Below are 21,665 nucleotides of genomic sequence, written 5' to 3'. Positions count from 1 at the left end.
AATGTCTGCCAATAAATGATGTTGGCAGTAATGTGCTTAGTATATACCAGTACTCTTAGAGGTACTTTATATACATTAACTTGTTTAATCTTCACAACTCTTTGAGGTAGGCACCCTTACTATCCCTATATCACATCTGAGGAAACTGATACCCAGAAAGGTTAAATAACTTGTCCATGATCATACAGCTGGTAAGTGGTGTAGCTAAGATTTGAACCTACTGAACACGGCAGTCTGGATGCTTAACTACCATACTATACAAACCAGAAGAATTTGTAAATCAATTTTCTATTGCTCTAATCCAAGAAAACAGGCACTATTGAGCAGCATGCGCCAGTCTAGGATTCTAGGGAAACAAGGTTTTTGCATTTGCTCTACCCACCTCCCTGCTACTTTCAGCCAGCACACTGATACAAAAGAGAAGAGAGTAGTGCTTGGATGTCTAACAGCCAGCTGGTTAAGGTCTACTTCCTTACTAGTTCCTCCCAGTCCTCTTCCTCAGAGCCTAAGGTGAAATCTATCCTCCCCAGTTTATTCAAAGTACTCCATAAATGACCTACCTAGCATTAAACACTCCAAACTTGTTACTCCTTATTTCCAAAGTTTAATCCCTACTAAATCAAAACCCCCTTCCATAATACATAATGACCTATGCCTAGCCTGGAATTATACTGGATTGGTCACATCCCTGTATTGAGCTGATTCTTGGGGTCCCTGCTTCTGCCTCCTGCCAATGGGCTAGATCTCCCTTCACTCTCAAATTGAAAACTATGGCTTATAAAACTTATAATGTTATTTTATTTATTCACAGTTTACAATGCCCTAATAAAAAGAATTTAATGTGTTATAAAAGAAGTTAATGCAGTTATCAAAATTACAAAATGCTTGATTATACAGTTTGACCCAATCTTTTATTTCTCTAATATCAAGAGATTTACATGAGGAAAAAAAGAATTATATGTAACTCATCCTAAGAGTCACCAATTTATAAATTAAATTAAAACTGACTGTAGCATACCACTTTTGAAAAGTCATTCAAAATGTGAACATAGCTCATTATGTACTTTTTCTCATAATCTTGAAAACAGGCAACAACTCTTTCTTTTCTGTATTCTCCTCACACCAAATACATGTGCAAATGATCATATTTCACAATTACTCAAATTACTCAAATAGTTGTTTACAATTGAACAATTATTCAAATAGTTGTTTACAGACAGCTTACCTTCAGAAACCTTTACAATATATAATGAAATGCATGTATAAAATGGTACAGATAGAGGCAACCATTGCAAAAAGATGACCAATTGTTACTGAGCAGAAGTACAATCAATTTCACCATTCAAAAGGTCAAGATCATCCTGCTGTACAGGAAAAAGGTTGACATTACATTAAATGTCTGTGACATTTTAATCAATCTTAACTTTTTAATGTTATATATTTTGACATAGCAACAGAGAGAAATTTTTCTCCACTTTGTAAAAGAAATAACTAAGACAGTGATTTTTTTCCACCTTACAGAATTATTGAGATATCCTCATTTAAGTGCCACTGAAGAAGGTAACTAAGAATTTTTATGGTTTGGTTCTCTTGAAAGGTCACAAATACAGTGAAAAATCTAGCAGAATGTTGTGAAACCAATACCTAGAGGAATCCCAAAACAATGCCAAGAAACAGAATGTACTCATAGTGACTAATACATGCAAATACTGGAAATAAATTCTAACAGATTAAACAGGTTTTGTAGCAACTAAAAGGTATATTCAAATCATTCCCAAACTAATCAAGCTTAAGAATATGGCAGTCTTCCCTGCTAATAAGAATCTAAGCTGACTAAGTAGCCTGAATAACATATAAATTATAGCCAATATCAGTAGGTATAATTTTTAGTGTGCTTTTAATTAAAAAGGAGAAACTGACCCCTTAACTGAATCAGATCACTGTTTCAGACTTCCACTTCAGTCTTTTGATAAATATATTCATATTTAATACATCATTTTACCCTGATGAGCCATTAACTTCTAATCAAGCTATGGAATCATGGAGACAAAACTATCTTTCTGCTGAGAAATGCTGCAACATTTTCTCTCTTTTTGCTCATTTAATATGGAATGCCTTGTCAAGTATCTGCCAAGTCCCCTAATACTGAGGCAGAAATATTATAACATAAAAACATACAATAAATTTCCTGCAAAATCTGAATGTTAAACAGAGGCACAGTTTCTTACCCAAGCATGTAATTCTGAGGACATGCTATAACAAACAAAATTAAACGTGATAGGGAAAAATTGTTTAAAATAAATAGCAGAGTTTCAGCATGAAATAGATATATAAATCCAAATTCTTTGCTGTGATGATTTTCTACTCTTTGTAGTTAACATGTTTAATGTAGTCAAGTCTTTTCATTGTGAAAATGAAAGTAAACAAATATAGAATATCTCTAGGTCAAAAACATTAAACAGGCTTATATGTCACCAGATTTCTGTGTAAAAAACCAAACCAAACAAAAAACAGATTTATCATCTACTTTAATCTATAAACAATACCTTAGAAGATCTCTACATTAGGAGGACAAAGAGCATAATTATTTCAATAGATCTGAGAAATGATTAAAAGTAATGCCTTCTAAAACAGTTTAGATACTGAAATACAAATTTCAGGAAAATAGCTCAGATGCTGATAAACATGATTCTACTCATCACACTTGGGTTGCTGTGTGGTTGCACAGTACAATGGTAGCAACATCTATTTCTATGCTTAAGTAATCCCAGATAAACATTTTTAATATGTCACTATATACAAGCAGCTAGCTATGGTGTATCCTTATAAGTTTGAACAATTTATGCTATTTTCATCATTTGAAATAAAAGATGCAATTTGACTGTATTCAGGTTTAATCTGGAAAAATCTGTAGAGCCCTAAACCTTGCCCTTAATCACATACAAAGAATCTATTTCCTTACTTCCCACTTCCCCATAAAAAGCTACAGTAAACACAAACTTAAACACACACACATTTCTAAAATTCATATTGTTTAATTGGTGTCTAGTACTATAAATATTACTTGTTCAAATATCCTAAGGAAAATCTAATAATAAACAATTATATTGATTAATATGTTGTAAATGCCTAAGAGCCAGAAAAAGCAATAACTCTACAATCTAATGTATAATCATAATTCATGACGTCATACCTGATGACTTAGAGATTGAAAAGGCTCACAGGTCCCAGACTGCATAACCTTTCTATTTCCAGAGACCCCTAAAGATTGCATTTCCTGTCTTACAAAAGATAATCACAGCCATCTCTATGTCTCAGCATCTTCAGGGCTACTGAAGAAAACATCAAACAGCAGATCTGTCCATCAGTATCTGTTTAGGTCATCATGAAGATATCAGACCTCATATGCTGTTTATCATCTCCCCTTTTCAGTTACAAGCACTGCGTATTAAGGGAGGATGACACAGTTGTATTTGCTGAAGCTGCTAATGCTGTCTGAAAACAGTAAGCTTACAGCTTACAGCAATTCTGCATCAACCAAACAGAGAATGAACCACGTCTTTCAGATTTCCCACTTCTGATAATATAAAGATTTCACATGCCAAGGAAAGTTTGATTTTTTTGTCATTCATTTAAAAATAAGTAACATTCTATTTAATCAAGTGTCTATGTGTCTGTTGCAAATGCCATGTTAAAATGTTAGTTCATAATTATTAGGCAGTTTTCTCCATATATAACTAAGCTTTAATGATTTAACACGCAAAATTGTACTCTAAAAAAGGACTCTTCCCTCCAAACCATGTGTATCGTCACTCATCCAACCCATCAAAATTAGAAGTCCCTAAAATTGATGAGTTTTTATTCTGGCAATCTTTGATAATTGTGTATAACAGTAGATAGATAAATAGGTAAATGCATATTCACTTTTTTAATTCTCATGAACTTGATTTTAATTTTATATTCTTCAGAACATGCTTCAAATCAAAATAGCTTTTACACTATTATAAAAGGTATAATATATCCTACAGAGTTTAATATGCAAAAGAAAACATGCTATTATCAAATTCCAAAACTGCATGGTTAAATCTAAATCTAGGAATTAAACCTACATTATTGGCATTTTTATTGTGATTTTTCATTGCATCTTATTTGTGTTCATCAAGGTTCTTGTAATACTTTCTTTTCCACAAAAGGGTAGAATCAAGGAATTTTAAGATTAATAAAGTAGTCTGATAATAGAAAACCAATATCCTCTAAAATTATAAATGTAAATACTTTCTCTTTACCATGTGATAAAAGATTATGTTTTAGAAATAAAACAAAGACTAAAATTATAATATATTTAATTGAATGCAAAATTGGGACACCAAGTACAATATATTACCCTAAAACACTCTTCACATTATGTATAGCCTGAATTAATGGATATTTTCTTTATATACCTATGAATGCTTTATTTATATACCTGTGATATAAACTAAATGAAATTTAATGATAGCTAAAGTGCTATACAGAAAATGTTTCAGGTAAGTGTAGACTAATTACGAACCAGTATAAATTTCCACTCACAACATTTGATGAGCATATGAGCATAATTTGTATTATCATGGAGACTAGTCAAAATGGGTCTTAAAAATTGGGCTTCTTTAAGAGGCTGAGGGGTAGGGGCATAAGGGAGATGTTGGTCAAAAGTACAAACTTCCAGTTATAAGATGAGTACGTTCTAGAGATCTAAACAGGATAGTGATTACAGTTAATAATATTGTATTATATACTTAAAAGTTACACGATGGTGGTAATTATTTTGCAATATATAAGTGTATCAAATTAACATGTTGTACACCTTAAACTTACACAATGGTATATGTCAATTATATCTCAATAAATCTAGGGGAAATTAGTATACTTTAAACATATCCAATCTTTATTTGTAGAAAGAAATAAGTCTTCTTTAGTAGTCTGATCCACTTTATGCTCTTAGAGAAATTATTGCCTCTAACTGCACATGTTCAAAGGGTTTGGTATTTTGGCTGTATGTATACAATGACAGACCTGAATGGAAAATCATATGTAGGCAAATATGATTTATATATGCAATATTTACTCTCTTATTGTAAACAAAATAGGTACTCATTCTTAAAGAGCTATCTTAACATCTATCTCCCTTTCTATATTTATTTCTTCATGTAGAAAATATTAAACATCTTCTATGTGTAAGATAATGTGCTAGAAAATCTGTGACAACATAAGATGCCATCATGGGCTTCCCCGGTGGCGCAGTGGTTGAGAGTCTCCCTGCCGATGTAGGGGACACAGGTTTGTGCCCCGGTCTGGGAAGATCCCACATGCCACGGAGCGGCTAGGCCCGTGAGCCATGGCTGCTGAGCTTGTGCGTCCAGAGCCTGTGCTCCGCAACAGGAGAGGCCACAGCAGTGAGAGGCCCGTGTACCACAAAATATATATATATATATATATATATATATATATATATATATATATATATATATATAAACAATTAATAGTAATTTAACCTGGGCTAACCAGTTAAAACTAATAGACACCTATTTTTTAGAAAACTATTGCTCTATGAAAATAAGTATTTATTCATAGAGTATGCTTACACATAGCAATGTTATTAAGGTACTCTCATAAGAGGAAGGCACAATGCCTCTACATTTTCCCTAACAAGTCTATCTAACAAAGGTTTGATTAAAAGCAATGAAGAACAACCAGAATATAGCAAAAGAACCCTTTGGTTTGAATGAGGAAATAACTAAAAGGGTCAAATAATTTGAAAAACTCTGTCTATTCAATTATTTGTTGAACATCAGACCATCCTGAATAATAAAGTATCAGCATCTTAAAAACAGTAAGAGCTTTATAATAATTATCACATATTTAGCTTACTTTTTATGTCTCAGGGACTATGCAATCCAATGCCCTCATTTTACAGATGAGGTAACTGAAATTTAGAGAAGTTAAATGATTTGTCTAAGACCAGCTAGTAGCAGAGCCAAGGCCAGAATTCAAAATTCTTGTCTCCTAGTTTCAAGGTTTTCCCCAATATAAATCACTATGTCACTGAGTGAAGTAAGTCAGACAGAGAAAGACAAATATATGATATCACCTACGTGTGGAATCTAAAAAAAGGGTACTCACAGAGAACTCTACTGAGTGCTTTGTGGTGACCTAATTGGGAAAGAAATCTAAAAAAGAGTGGATATACGTATACATATAACTGATTCACTTTGCTGCACAGCAGAAACTAACACAACATTGTAAAGCAACTATACTCCAATAAAAAAATAAATAAATGAATTTTAAAAGGGTACAAATGAACTTATCTACAAAACAGAAATAGAGTTACAGATGTAGAAAACAAACTTATGGTTACCAGTGGGTAAGGTGGGGGGTGAGGAAGAGATAAATTAGGAGATTGGGATTGACATATACACACTACTATGTATAAAATATATAACTAATAAGGACCTACTGTATAGCACAGGCAACTCTACTCAGTACTCTGTAATGGCCTATATGGCAAAGGAATCTACAAAAGGATGGATATATGTATATGTATAACTGATTCACTTTTCTGTACACCTGAAACTAACACAATATTGTAAATCAACTATACTCCAAAAAAAATTTTTTAATGAAAAAATAATAAATCACTATGTCTTTTGTCTTTGTAATAATATATTTTTTCTTCAGTAATTAAAAAACTTTCATTTTAACAGTTTCATATGTTTTTGCTAGATTGAAAAACATAGTAAATATTTCAGAAAAATATCCATAAGAATCAAAAGTTGTTTATTATAGTTTTTATCATAAAGCATTCTTTTTTCATATTTATTTAAAGATAACTTATATCACATGGCCAGGCCCCACAGCAGGTCTCGAGACAAGCCTTGCCCACCAGTGTGCTGCAGCAGTAGCCACAGCACCTGCACAAAAAGAATTTCCAAACAAGAATTTCTACCCAGCAAGGTTATCATTCAGAATTCAAGGAGAGACCAAGAGTTTTCCCGATAACCAAAAGCTAAAGGAGTTCATCAGCACTAAACCAGCTCTATAAGAAATGGTAAAAGGACTTCTATAAGCTGAAAAGAAATGGCATTAATTAATAAGAGAACATATAAAAGTAAAAATCCCACTGGAAAAAGTAAATATATAATAAAGGTGGTGGATGAGTCAAGTATAAAGCAAGTATGAAGGTTAAAAGGTGAAAGTATTAAAATTAACTAAAATTACAATAATTAGTCAAAGGATGCATTAAAAAAAGATGTAAACTGTGTCATCAAGAGTATAAAATATTGAGTGGGGGAGTAAGTAAAAAGATAAAGCTTTGGAATGTGTTCAAATTTAAGTTACTACCAACTTAAAAGAGGTCACTATTTACATAAGATGTTATATGTGAACCTCACAGTAACCAAAGAAAAGCCTATAGTAAATACACAAAAGAAATTGCAAAAGGAATCTAAACATAGCACTAAAGAAAACCACCAAAACACAAGGGACAAGAAAAAGAGAAGTAAGAAACAAAGAGGAACTACAAAACAGTCAGAAAGCAAATAACAAAATGGCAATAAGTACATACCTATTAATAATTACTTTAAGTGTAAATAGACTAAATTCATCAATCAAACTTCACCACATAGAGTGGCTGAATAGATAAAAAAACAAAATTCCCTATATGCTGCCTACAAGAGACTCACTTCAGAAGAAAGGACACACAGAGACTGAAAGTGAAGGAATGGAAAAAGATATTTCATGCAAATGGAAATGAAAAGAAAGCTGAAGTATTTATCCTCATATCAGAAAAATAGACTTTAAAACAGAAAAATAGAAGACAAGAAAGGCATTACATAATGATAAAGGGGTCAATCCAGCAAGAAGATATAACACTTATAAGTATATATGCACCCAATGGAGGAGGACCAAGATATATAAAGCAAATATTAACAGACTTTAAGGGAGAAATTTAAAGCAATACAACAATAATAGGGAATTCTAACATCTTACTTACATCAATGGATAGGTCATCTGGGTAGAAAATCAATAAGGAAATATTGGACTTAAATAACACATTAGACCAGACAGACTTAATAGACTTTCTATCCAAAAGCAGCACAAAACACATTCTTCTCAAGTGCACATGAAATATTCTCCAGGATAGATCACATATTAGGTCACAGAATAAGTCTCAATAAATTCAAGAAGACTGAAATCATATCAAGCATCTTCTCTGATCACAATGGTATGAAACTAGAAATCAATCATAAAGAAAAAAAATGGGAAAACCCACAAAAACATGGAGATTAAATTACATAGAGATTAGATTACATCTCATTGAACAACCAATGGGTCATCAAAGAAATCAAAGGAGAAATCAAAAAATACCTACAGACAAATGCAAAGAGAAATATGACATACCAAAATCTATGGGATGCAGCAAAAGTGGTTCTAAGAGGGAAGTTCATAGCAATATAGGCCTTCCTCAAAAAAAAACAAGAAAAATCCCCAATAAACAATCTAAGTACACCTAAGGGAAATAGAAAAAGAACAAATGAAGCCCCAAATTAGTAGAAAGAAGGAAATAATAAAGATCAGAGGAGAGGTCTGCTTCTGTTTTTGTTATATTCACTAGTTTGTTGTATATTTTAGATTCCACATATAAGTGATATCACACAGTATTTGTCTTCCTCTGTCTGACTTGTTTCACTTAGCATTATGCCCTCCAAGTCCATCCATGTTGCTGCAAATGGCAAAATTTCATTCTTTTTCATGGCTGAGCAGTATTCCATTTTGTGTATATACATCTTCTTTATCCATTCATCTGCTGATGGACACTTACATTGCTTCCATGTCTTGGCTATTATAAATAATGCTGCTATGAACGTTGGGGTACATGTATCTTTTCCAATTAGTGTTTTTTGTTTTTGTTTTGTTATTTTTTGGATATCTACCCAGGAGTGGAATTGCTGGGTCATATGGTAGTTCTATTTTTAGTTTTTTTAGAAACCTCCATATTGTTTTCCACAGTGGCTGCACCAATTTACATTCCCACCAACAATTTAGGAGAGTTCCCTTTCTCCACAACCTCACCAACATTTGTTATTTGTGTTCTTTTTGATGATAGCCATTCTAACAGGCATGAGGTAAAATCTCATTGTGGTTTTGATTTGCATTTCCCTGATGATTAGCAATGTTGAGCATCTTTTCATGTGACTTTTGGCCATCTGCATTTCCTCTTTGGAAAAATATCTATTCAGTTCTTCTGCCCATTATCTAATTGTTGTTTCTTTGATGTTGAGCTGTATGAGCTGTTTATATATGTTGGATATTAAACCCATTATCAGTCATATCATTCGTAAATATAATCTCCCATTCAGTAGGTTGTCTTTTCATTTTGTCTATGGTTTCCTCTGTTCTGAAAAGCTTTTAAGTTTAATTAGGTCCCATTTGTTTATTTTTGCTTTTATTTCCTTTACTTTAGAAGACAGATCCAAAAAAATATTGCTGTGATTTATGTTGTGTTCTGCCTATGTTTTCCTCCATGAGATTTATAATATCTGGTCTTAGATCTTGGTCTTTAACCCATTTTAAGTTGACTTTTGTATATGGTGTTAGAGAATGTTCTAATTTCCTTCTTTATATGTATCTGTCCAGTTTTCCTAACAACACTTATTGAAGAGACTGTCTTTTCTCCATTGTATATTCCTGCCTCCTTTGTTGTAGATTAATTGACCATAAGTGTGTGGGTTTATTTCTGGGCTCTCTATCCTGTTTCATTGATCTGTGTCTGGTTTGTGCCAGTACCATACTGTTTGGATTACTATAGCTTTGTAGTATAGTCTGAAGTCAGGGATCATGATTCCTCCAGCTCTGTTCTTCTTTCTCAAGATTGTTTCAGCTATTCAGGTTCTTTTGTGTTTTCATATAAATTTTCACAAAAAAGAAGCTGACTCACAGATATAGAGAACAAACTAGTTATGACCAGTGGGAGGGACAATAGAGGACTGGAGTAGAGGTATAAACTATTGGGTGTCAGATAGGCTCAAGGATGTATTGTACAACACGGAGAATACAGCCAATATTTGGTAATAACTGTAAGTGGAACGTAACTTTTAAAAATTATATAAAAATAAAAATTTAAATAACTAAATAAAAATTTTTAAAATAGGACACATACACTCACACAAAGATCAGAGGGTAAATAAATGAAATGGAGACAAAAGAATAGAAAAGATCAAAGGGAAAAGAATCTGAAGCTGTATATCTGAAACTAACACCATATTGTAAATCAACTATAGTTAAATTTTAAAAAATCAATGAAACTAAGAGCTGTTTCTTTGAAAAGGTAAACAAAATTAACAAACCTTTAGCTAACTAAGAAAAAAGTAGAGGACTCTCATAAATAAAGTCAGAAATGAAAGAAGAGGACTTATAACTGATACTACAGAAATACAAAGGATCATAAGAAACTTTTATGAACAATTATACACCAATAAGTTGGATACCCTAGAAGAAATTAATAAATTCCTAGAAACATACAATCTTCCAAGACTGAATCATGAAGAAACAAAAATATGAATAGATTAATTACTAATAAGGAAACTTAAATGGTAATCAAAAATCTTCCCAACAACACAAGTCCAGAACCAGAGGGCTTCACTGGAGAATTCTACAAAACATTCAAAGATTTAATACTTCTACTCCCCAAACTCTTCCAAAAAACTGAAGAGTAAGGAAACTTTACAAACACATTTTGTGAAACCATAATTACCCTGATACCAAAACCAGATAATAACACCACAAAAAAAGAAAACTACAGTCCAATATCCTTGATGAACACAGATGCAAAAAACCTTAACAAAATACTAGTAAACCAAATCAAACCATGCATTAAAAGAATCATACACCATGATCAAGTTGAATTTATTCCAGGGATGCAAGGAGGGTTCAACATCTACAAAATAAACATGATACATCATATTAACAAAATTAAGGACAAAAAATGATATAATCATCTCGGTAGATGCAGAAAAAGCATTTAACAAAATTCAATATTCATTTATGATAAAATCTGTCAACAAAATGAGTATAGCGAGAATGTACCTCAACATAATAAAGATCATATATGACAAACCCACAGTTAATATTATTCTCAATGGTGAAAAATTGAAATCTTTTCCTCTAAGATCAAGAAAAAGACAAGAATGCTCATTCTTGCCACGTCTCTTCAACATAGAATTGGAATTCCTAGCCACAGCAATTAGGCAAGAAAAAGAAATACCGAGCAACCAAATTGGAAAGAAAGAAGTAAAACAGTCATTATTTGCAGATGACATGATATTATACATACAAAACCCTAAAGATGTTACCAAAAAAAGCCATTAGAAATAATAAATAAATTCAGTAAAGCCACAGGATACAAAATCAAGATACAGAAATCTTTGGCTTTTCTATTCACTAATAATGAGCTATCAGAAAGAGAAATAGATAAAATGTTCCCTTTTAAAATAGCATCAAAAAATACCTAGGGATAAATCTAACCAAGAAGGTGAAAGACCTATACACCAAAAAGTGTAAGATACTGATGAAAGAAATTGAAGAATACACAAATAGATATGCTGTGTGCATGAAATGGAAGAATTAATATTGTTAAAATGTCCATAGGACCCAAAGAAATCTACAGGTTCAATGCAATCCCTATCAATATTCCAATGGAATATTTCACAGAACTAGAAAAAATAATTTTAAAATGTGCATGAAGGGACTTCCCTGGTGGTCAAGTCGTTAAGACTCCACACTCCAACTGCAGGTGGCATAGGTTCGCTCCCTGGTTGGAGAACTTAGATCCTGCATGCTGCACAGTATGGCCAAGTAAATAAATAAATAAAATGAAAATAATTTTTATAAAATAAAATAAAATAAATAAAATGTGCATGGAACAACAAAAGATCCCAAACAAGCAAAACAACCTTGAGAAAGAAAAAAGGTAGAGGTATCATGCTCCCTGATTTCAAAGTATACTATAGTGTTCAAAACAGTATGGGTATCTAAAAATGAAATTAAGGAAACATTCCCATTTACCATTGCAACAAAAAGAATAAAATGCCTAGGAATAAACCTACCTAAGGAGGAAAAAGAACTGTATGCAGAAAATTATGACACTGATGAAAGAAATTAAAGGTGATACAAATAGATGGAGAGATATGCCATGTTCTTGGATTGGAAGAATCAACATTGTGAAAATGACTCTACTACCCAAAGCAATCTACGGATTCAGTGCAATCCCTATCAAACTACCACTGGCATTTTTCACAGAACTAGAACAAAAAATTTCATAATTTTTATGGGAACACAAAAGACTCTGAATAGCCAATGCAATCTTGAGAAAGAAAAATGGAGCTGGAGGAATCAGGCTCCTGCACTTCGGACTATACTAAAAAGCTACAGTAATCGAGACAGTACGGTACTGGCACAAACAGAGATGTAGATCAATGGAACAGGATAGAAAGCCCAGATATAAACCCACGCACATATGGTCACCTTATTTTTGATAAAGGAGGCAAGAATATACAATGCAGAAAAGAAAGCCTCTTCAATAAGTGGTGCTGGGAAAACTGGACAGGTACGTGTAAAAGAATGAAATTAGAACACTCTCTAACACCATACACAAAAGTAAACTCAAAATGGATTAAAGACCTAAATGTAAGGCTAGACACTATCAAACTCTTAGAGGAAAACATAGGCAGAACACTCTATGACATAAATCACAGCAAGATCCTTTTTGCCCCACCTCCTAGAGAAATGGAAATAAAAACAAAAATAAACAAATAGGACCTAATGAAACTTAAAAGCATTTGCACAGCAAAGGAAACCATAAACAAGACAAAAAGATAACCCTTAGAATGGGAGAAAATATTTGCTAATGAAGCAACTGACAAAGGACGAATCTCCACAATTTACAAGCAGCTCATGCAGCTCAATACCAAAAAAACAAACAACCCAATCCAAAAATGGGCAGAAGACCTAAATAGACATTTCTCCAAAGAAGATATACAGATTGCCAACAAACACATGAAAGGACGCTCAACATCATTAGTCATTAGAGAAATGAAAATCAAAACTACAATGAGATATCATCTCATACCAGTCAGAATGGCCATCATCAAAAACTCTACAAACAATAAATGCTAGAGAGGGTGTGAAGAAAAGGGAACCCTCTTGCACTGTTAGTGGGAATGTAAATTGATACAGCCACTATGGAGAACAGTATGGAGGTTCCTCAAAAAACTAAACATAGAATTACCATACAACCCGGCAATCCCACTACTGGGCATATATCCTGAGAAAACTATAATTCAAAAAGAGTCATGTACCAAAATGTTCATTGCAGCTCTATTTACAATAGCCAGGACATGGAAGCAACCTAAGTGTCCATCTACAGATGAATGGATAAAGAAGACGTGGCACATATATACAATGGAATATTACTCAGCCATAAAGAGAAATGAAATTGAGTTATTTGTAGTGAGGTAGATGGACCTAGAGTCTGTCATAAGAGTGAAGTAAGTCAGAAGGAGAAAAACAAATACCATATGCTAACACATATATATGGAATCTAAAAAGAAAAAAATAGTCATGTAGAACTTAGGGGCAGCGTGGGAATAAAGATGCAGACCTACTAGAGAATGGACTTGAGGACACAGGGAGAGGGAAGGGTAAGCTGGGACGAAGTGAGAAAGTGGCATGGACATATATACACTACCAAATGTAAAACCGATAGCTAGTGGGAAGCAGTCGCATAGCACAAGGAGATCAGCTCGGTGTTTTGTGAACACCTAGAGGGGTGGGATGGAGAGGGTGAGAGGGAGGTAGATGCAAGAGGGAAGAGATATGGGGATATATGTATATGTATAGCTGATTCACTTTGTTATAAAGCAGAAACTAACACACAATTGTAAAGCAATTATACTCCAATAAAGATGTTAAAAAAAACCCCTAAAAAACAGTATGGGTAATGGCACAAAAATAGACACACAGATCAACAGAACAGAATCGAAATCTCACACATATATGTACAATTAATTTATGATAAAAAGCAAAGAACATACAATGGAGAAACTATAGTCTCCTCAATAACTGGTGCTGGGAAAACTGGCCAGCCACAAGCAAAAGAATGAAGTTAGACCACTATCTGACACCATACACAAAAACTCAAAATGAATTAAAGACTTGAATGTAAGAACTGAAACCATAAAATTCCTAGAGGAAAACATAGGCTGTAATCTTATGGACATAAGTCTTAGCAATGTTTTTGTGGATTTGACTCCAAAGGCAAGGGAACAAAAGCAAACATAAACAAATGGGACTATATCAAACTAAAAATCTTCTGCACAGTGAAGGAAACCATCAACAAAATGTAAAGCAACCTACTGAATGAGAGAAGATATTTGCAAATCATATATTTGATAAGGTTAATATCCGAAATATATAAAGAACTCCTCATACAACTCATCAACAACAAAAGAAAACAAGCAAGCTGATTTGAAAATGGGCTGAGTAGCTGAATAGACAGTTTTCCAAAGAAGACATACAGATGGCCAACAAGCACTGAAAAGATTTTCAGTATCACAACATTATTAGGGAAATGCAAACCAAACCACAATGAGATATCACCTCACACCTGTTAGAATGGCTATTACCAAAAAGACAAGAAGTGAAAAATGTTGGAGAGGGTGTGGAGAAATGGAAAACCCTCTTACACTATTGGTGGAACTGTAAATTGCTGCAGGCACTACGTAAAACAGTATGGAGATTTCTCAAAATAATCAAGACTAGAACTATCACTTGACCCAGCTATTCCACTTCTGGGTATTTAACTGAAAAACATGAAAATACTAATTTGAAAAGATATATGCACCCCTCTGTTCATTGCAACATTATTTACAATAGCCAAGATATGGAAGCAACCTAAGTGTCCATCGATGGATGAATGAATAAAGAATATGTGGTATATATACACAACAGAATACTACTCAGCCATGCAAAAAGGATGAAATCCTATCATTTGCAACAACATGGATGAACCTAGAGGGTATTATGCTAAGTGAAATAAGACAGAGAAAGACAAATATTGTATGATTTCACTCATATGCGAAAGACAAAACAAACAAACAAAATAAAACAAAAAATCAAACTCATAGATCTATAGAACAGATTAGTGGTTACCAGGGTGAAAAGGGTTGGTGGAGTGGGCAAAACAGATGAAGGGGGTGTATGGTGACGGATGGTAACCAGACTTGTGGTGGTGATCACTTTGTAGTGTATACAGATGCCAAATTATAATGCTATACCAATGAAACTTATATAATTAAAAAACTTATTTCAGACAGAGCCAGGCTACAGGCTTGGAGGGGCCATGGTGGGCAAGGACCACCAGTGGCAGGGCAGCATCCTCTACATCATGCTCATTAGCACGAAGCAAAGGCACGCCACTCTGCAGGTGCCCAAGGCATGGATGGGCAGCATGTTGCGGCTGCTCCTGTGGCTCGGATCCCACCCCCTTCCCCAAAGAACAACTTATTTCAGAGAATACCTCTGAAAACCTAAGTAATCTACTCTGTTTTATATAATACTGCTTTAAAAAGTGTAAAGTAGTTCACCTTTGAAAGTAATTTGGCAAAATGTATTAAGATTCTTAAAAATATTCAAGCCTTTCTAGTATTTCTAGTTTGGAGAATCTGTACAAAAGAAATAAGGCAGATTGAGGTTTATGCACAAGATGTTTGGTGCTACATTATTTGAAGGGAAAAAATGAAAATAATAAGAGAAAGGTTAGTTAAATTATGAGACAACAAATATGGAATGCATTTGTAACCATTGAATGAAAGATGTTAATGACAAAGAAAAATGTCTATTGTAATAGAATATTAAATGAAAAATGAAAATACCAATATATTTATGTAGTACAAACTCAGCTATGTAAAATATACATGGAAAAAAGCAGACAAAATATGAATTTTAAAAGATGGTCCCCAATATAACTTGTCTTACAAATGTATACCTGCAGAGTTCATGGTTTTCTATAAAATAAATAGGAAATAGTTTCTGAGTACTGTTTTAATAATTGAACACATACTCCTGTTCCCATGTGCTTCTTTCCACTAAAAATTATGTCGCAAATTTTAGTCTTTCTAATGTTTTACCCATATTTCTACTCCAATTTAATGAAAATATTCAAATCTACTTTTATTAGGCTATCTATACTTTAAAAAATAATTTTATGTGACATGCATATCATTAACTATTTAGGCATGTGTTTGTTTTAACACTACTTATATTGGACTCACACTGGTATAGACTATTTCTGGAAATTTAGCTCTCACACCAGTTTCAATGTTAATGAAAAAAATGAAAGAATTTATGTGGAATGACTTTGTGTTACTATTTGTCTTAACTCGTCATTGTGGTATAATCTAAATTGATTTTTAAGAACAGCAGGACAATGGGAAGCACTGAGAATTAGTGCAGATATTATTGATATTTTGCTTCCAGTTTTTGGTTAATAAACAATTAAAAACTATCTTAAACTATCCATCTCTACCTAGTATTATATTATGAACATTTCCCTGAGTCATTAACTTTTTCTATAATAATGTTTAATGGTACTCTATCAAATTAGAGGTACCACACTTTATTTATCCAATACCCTATTCTTAGAGATTTCAGTTTTTTCCATTTTTCAATACTATAAATAATAGTGTAATGATATATTTGTGCATGTAGCCTTACACACACTGTCTATTTCCTTAGGATAAACTCCAATAACTAGACTTACTGGATCAAAAAGTATGCACATTTTTGAGCTTTTACATAAGAGTTGTCAAATTACCCTATAGAAAAGCTATATCCATTTACATTTTCCAAAAGAAAAGCCCTCTTTTCTCACTCTCTTGCCAGAGCCAGGTATTATCACACAGACTTTATGTACGATAGTAGTCTCAATAAGTTAATATGAAAATAAAGGAAAACCAAGAATAGATAAAGACAAAGGCTTAAATTAAACTAATTAAAGTAAATAGATTTATCTTTATAAGTTTTCTAACAACAAAAACCTAGAAAAAATAAACTTTCCTCTTTCTATGCTTATTGACAAGGATAAAACACTGTTCCTTAGGGAATATACCTAGGACTGTAAAACAAAACAACCACCTTTTGAATAGAAGTTACTAAAAGGTGGCAAAGACTCATTTAAAACAAACGTAATTATAAATGTGAACTTAGTCTTTTTTTTTCTCTGCGACATGTGTGGAATAAATCAATCTACAGAGGGGAAATCCATCACTCAGCACGATGTTATTTTACTCATACAAAATATGAAACATACAAACAGAAAGACAGAGTTTTAGCCTTAGGAAATCTTTCAAATAGCAGATATAACTTCAACCAAGGAACCACTCAGGAGGGCCACTAAGCCTCCCAAAATACCACGTGTAAAAAAAAATTGTGTGTGTGTAAGTTTATTTTCTCCAAGTACCATTCATTCCAGTGCTAAGTAAATGGTGGAAAAACAAATTAAAAATGTACAGTGTGTTTGATCTTTAAAAGCTTTTGCCATTAAAAATATCAAAAAAATAATGATCTTTTGCGTGTTTTCTGATAGATTTAGCTATAATTAAAATACAATTTTGACAATACTAAAACTGTATTTAAAGGGATGATTATGAAAAATTGAAAACATGTTTGTCCTTTTTGATTCTAATGTAGACTGGGTCACAGATTAAAAATAAATACGAGTTATTTATTTACAGCAAAAAAAAAAGACTGAAAAAAATACCTCAAAACAGACTTTAATTGTCGAAAGTACCTACAGGTTTATAGCTAAAAGCACAGGCTATGGAGGCAAGCTGTGGAGTTCAGATCCTAGTTTTATAGCCTTGGGATTTCTGTGTACTCTCTGCCTCAGCCTCCTTATATGTAAAATGATGATAATCCTACTAGGCTTGTTGTAAGGATTAAATATAATTAATACATATGAAGCAAGTTAAAGCAGTGCCTGGCACAGAGGAATCACTGAAAAAATATTTGCTATTGTCATTCCAGGAAAGATATAGTTATAGTTATAGGCTTGTTATAGTATCAAAAAATGAAAAAGAAAAAACAACTGTGTAAAATAAGATTACAAAACAAGCAGCAGTGTATAAATGATTGAGTAGAGTTTTCAAGATCTGAGGATGGCAATGTAGACCCTTCAGGTCTAGTTAAGCAGAATATGTTAAAAAAAAATTCAGGCATATAACACAACCTTTATACTATAGTGGTTTTAGAGTCACACAAACATTGATTAAATCTTAGATTCACCAGTTAGTGACCATATGAAAATTGCTTAAGCTCCTAACCTCAGTTTCTTCATCTGTAAAATACACTTAATAAATGTTATCTATCTCATAAAATTTTTTTGAAGGTTAAATAAGAGAATATACACAGGGCAATCAGCACAGTCTACTAATATATAAGCTCAATAAATAATAATAATAATTATTATTGTTTATTAGTTCAGTGAAGAGAAGAATCAACAGATCATTTTAAAAGTTGATAAGCTAGGGCTTCCCTGGTGGCACAGTGGTTGAGAGTCTGCCAGCCGATGCAGGGGACATGGGTTCGTGCCCTGGTCCAGGAAGATCCCACATGCCATGGAGCAGCTGGGCCTGTGAGCCATGGCCGCTGAGCCTGCACGTCCGGAGCCTGTGCTCCTCAACGGGAGAGGCCACAACAGTGAGAGGCCCGCGTACCACAAAAAAAAAAAAAAAAAAAAAAGTTGATAAGCTAAAGACAGGGGGGAAAGTACATAAGGGAAGATGACCAGTTCTTTTCCCTTGCAATATGCAATGGCCATCTCTGCCCTCATTATTCTCAACTTTGGCATCATTTGCCTCACAATCCTGGCATAATGTAACAACTGAATAAATGTGGTTGATATATTAATGATCAGCTAGACACCAAATCCAGAAACCATTTTTTATTATTTTCAACTTATCTGAAGCTACTGTGTCACTACCTAGTCAGAAACTCTCTACAAATATTCTAGTCTAGCACTTGATGACCTCCATGGACTGACTTGACATACCTTTCCAATGTTATTAACAGTACCCTCCTTGAGTTGTCTGAAACTGCACCTAAACTCAATAGCTCACCATTCCCAATAATTATTCTGTACTTTAGGCCTCTAGTTTTGCTCACACTAGTACATGTTGATCGTGGTTCAGGTCTTGGTGCTGCCCTTTATTACTGCAGACCATTTTACAAGTTATAAAACATCTATGGGCCTCAGTTTCCCTATTAGTAAAGTAGAGATAGTAACAGTACCTATCTACATAGTGCTCCTGGAGGATTAGATGGTTTAAAAATATGAAGTGCTTAATTCACACAGTGCCTACCAGAAGATAATAAATGCTTAACAACTGTTGTTAGAATGCATGCCTTTCTCCCTCATCTCCACAGGTCTAGATCCTATCTATTCATCGAAGGTTAACATAACACATTTCCATGAATCCTTCTCTGACCACAAGACTTTAATCTTACCTTGCTCTCTCACAGCTCTTTAATTAATCCTCAGTTATCCTTTCTGGCTTCTCTGAAAGAGCTGTGGTTTCTTTTAGAGTTATATATGGCCTTATGTTATCACTCATTCTCAATTATTAAGCTCCTTAAGACAAAAATCTATGTATGATCACTTTCATATTGCACTTAATAGAGTTCCCTGAACTTAATATGTACTTGAAAATATTTATGGGATTAGTGAAAAAATGAAATTCAATTGTCACTTTTCAGGCTACTTAAAATATACCTTTCTGTTCTGGGACAGTTGTTTCAAAATCAGTACTCTTACGGCAAATAGAAGAGCAGTTTCAAAGGTGACTCAAATAAGGCAAGTATGATTAATGTCAGGTGGCAAATATGTTTGCTGTCACAAAATGTTTGTTCTGTTGAATTCTTATTCTCTTTAGTGTTATAGTTGTAGAATGCAGGAATTTGTCTATTAAGAAGATCTATAGCACATCAATGAATTCCGTAAGGTTGCAGGATACAAAATGAACATACAGAAGTCTGTTGCATTTCAAAACACTAACAATGAACTATCAGAAAGAGAAATTAAGGAAAAAATCCCATTTACCAGCACATCAAAAAGAATAAGATTCCTAGGAATAAACTTACCTAAGGAGGTAAAAGACCTGTACTTGGAAAACTATAAGACACTGATGAAAGAAATTGAAGAAGACACAAACAGATGGAAAGATATACCATGATCTTGGATTGGAAGAATTAATATTGTTAAAATGGCCAGACTACCCAAGGCAATCTACAGATTCAATGCAATCCCTATCAAAATATCAATGCCATTTTTCACAGAATGAGAACAAATAATCTTAAAATTTGTATGGAAACACAAAAGACCACAAATAGCCAAAACAATCTTGAGAAAGACGAACAGAGCTGGAGGAATCACAGTCTCTGACTTCAGACCATACTACAAAGCTACAGTAATCAAAACAGCATGGTACTGATACAAAAACAGACACATAGATCAATGGAACAGAATAGAGAGCCTTGAAATAAACCCACGCACTTATGGTCAATTAAGCTATGACAAAGGAGGCAAGACTATACACTGGAGAAAAGACAGTCTCTTCAATAAGTGGTGCTGGGAAAACTGGACAGCTACTTGTAGAAGAATGAAACTAGACCATTCTCTAACACCATACACAAAAATAAACTCAAAATGGATTAAATGTAAGACCAGAAACCATAAAACTCCTAGAAGAAAACACAGGCAGAACACTCTTTTACACAAATTGTAGCAATATTTTTTTGGATCTGTCTCCTAAAGCAAAGGAAATAAAAGCAAAAATAAACAAATGGGACCTAATTAACTTAAAAGCTTTTGCACAGCAAAGGAAACCATCACGAAACAAAAAGACAACCTACTGAATGGGAAAAAATCTTTGCAAATGATATGACTGATGAGTTAATATCCAAAATATCAATATTTATAATAGCAAAATATTGGAAAAGCTCTAAATGTAAAGAAATGTTTTGTGAAATACAGTTATAAATGTGTAGGTAAAAGTCTTCAAGGAAGCACTTTAAATTGCTAACAGTTATCATTACTGGGATTTTAGATTGAGGGGATGGCCAAGGAAGACTTGTCTCCAAAATCACACCTCCTAAAGGATGAAAATGAAACTAGATACAAGACATCAAGAAAATGAAATCTAAGAATCACCAACACTATTCTTATCTCTTTCCCTCCAAGAACAACCACTATTGGGTGTATAAGAGCAAACAAAGATGTATAAATGAAACATCAGCAACGAAAGTCACTTTGTAAATAATACTCAAAATGTATGTTGATTATAAGTGTGCTAAAAATCAATTTCAGTCTGTTTTACAGGACAGAAAAAAGTAAGAAAAACAATCGCTTCTCAATTGACCCTAGGATTCTTAATTTCTCTGTATTTGAAAGTTAAAATATTTATTCAGTCTCCATTTTATTGAAGTCAAGCTATCTTACTGTTATTATTTTAAGAACAAAAAGTAATTGCTAATCATATTCATATTCACAAATATTTTACTTAGTTACAGTTTCACAT

General features: G+C 33.3%; 1 protein-coding gene across 8 annotated transcripts in view; it reads right to left on the bottom strand.

Annotated features, from left to right (window-relative positions):
* Positions 1-21,665, bottom strand: part of SLC4A10 (solute carrier family 4 member 10) — a gene marked incomplete at both ends in the record, with an annotated part of 302,753 nt that overhangs the window by 217,249 nt on the left and 63,839 nt on the right. For 3 of the 8 annotated variants that reach the window (XM_082630535.1, XM_082630539.1, XM_082630537.1), the window contains one exon: positions 3,194-3,274. The exons of the other annotated variants lie outside the window; for them this stretch is intronic. In XM_082630535.1, coding sequence (XP_082486661.1) covers positions 3,194-3,274 — 81 coding nt within the window. Of the gene's footprint in view, positions 1-3,193; positions 3,275-21,665 lie in introns of those variants that run through there. 8 annotated transcript variants of the gene reach the window in all.

This window comes from Mesoplodon mirus (assembly GCF_964341445.2).
Source record: "Mesoplodon mirus genome assembly, chromosome: 8".
Lineage (NCBI taxonomy): Eukaryota > Metazoa > Chordata > Mammalia > Artiodactyla > Ziphiidae > Mesoplodon > Mesoplodon mirus.
Note: the sequence above shows the minus strand (reverse complement) of the source record. Positions and strands in the feature narration are given on the sequence as shown.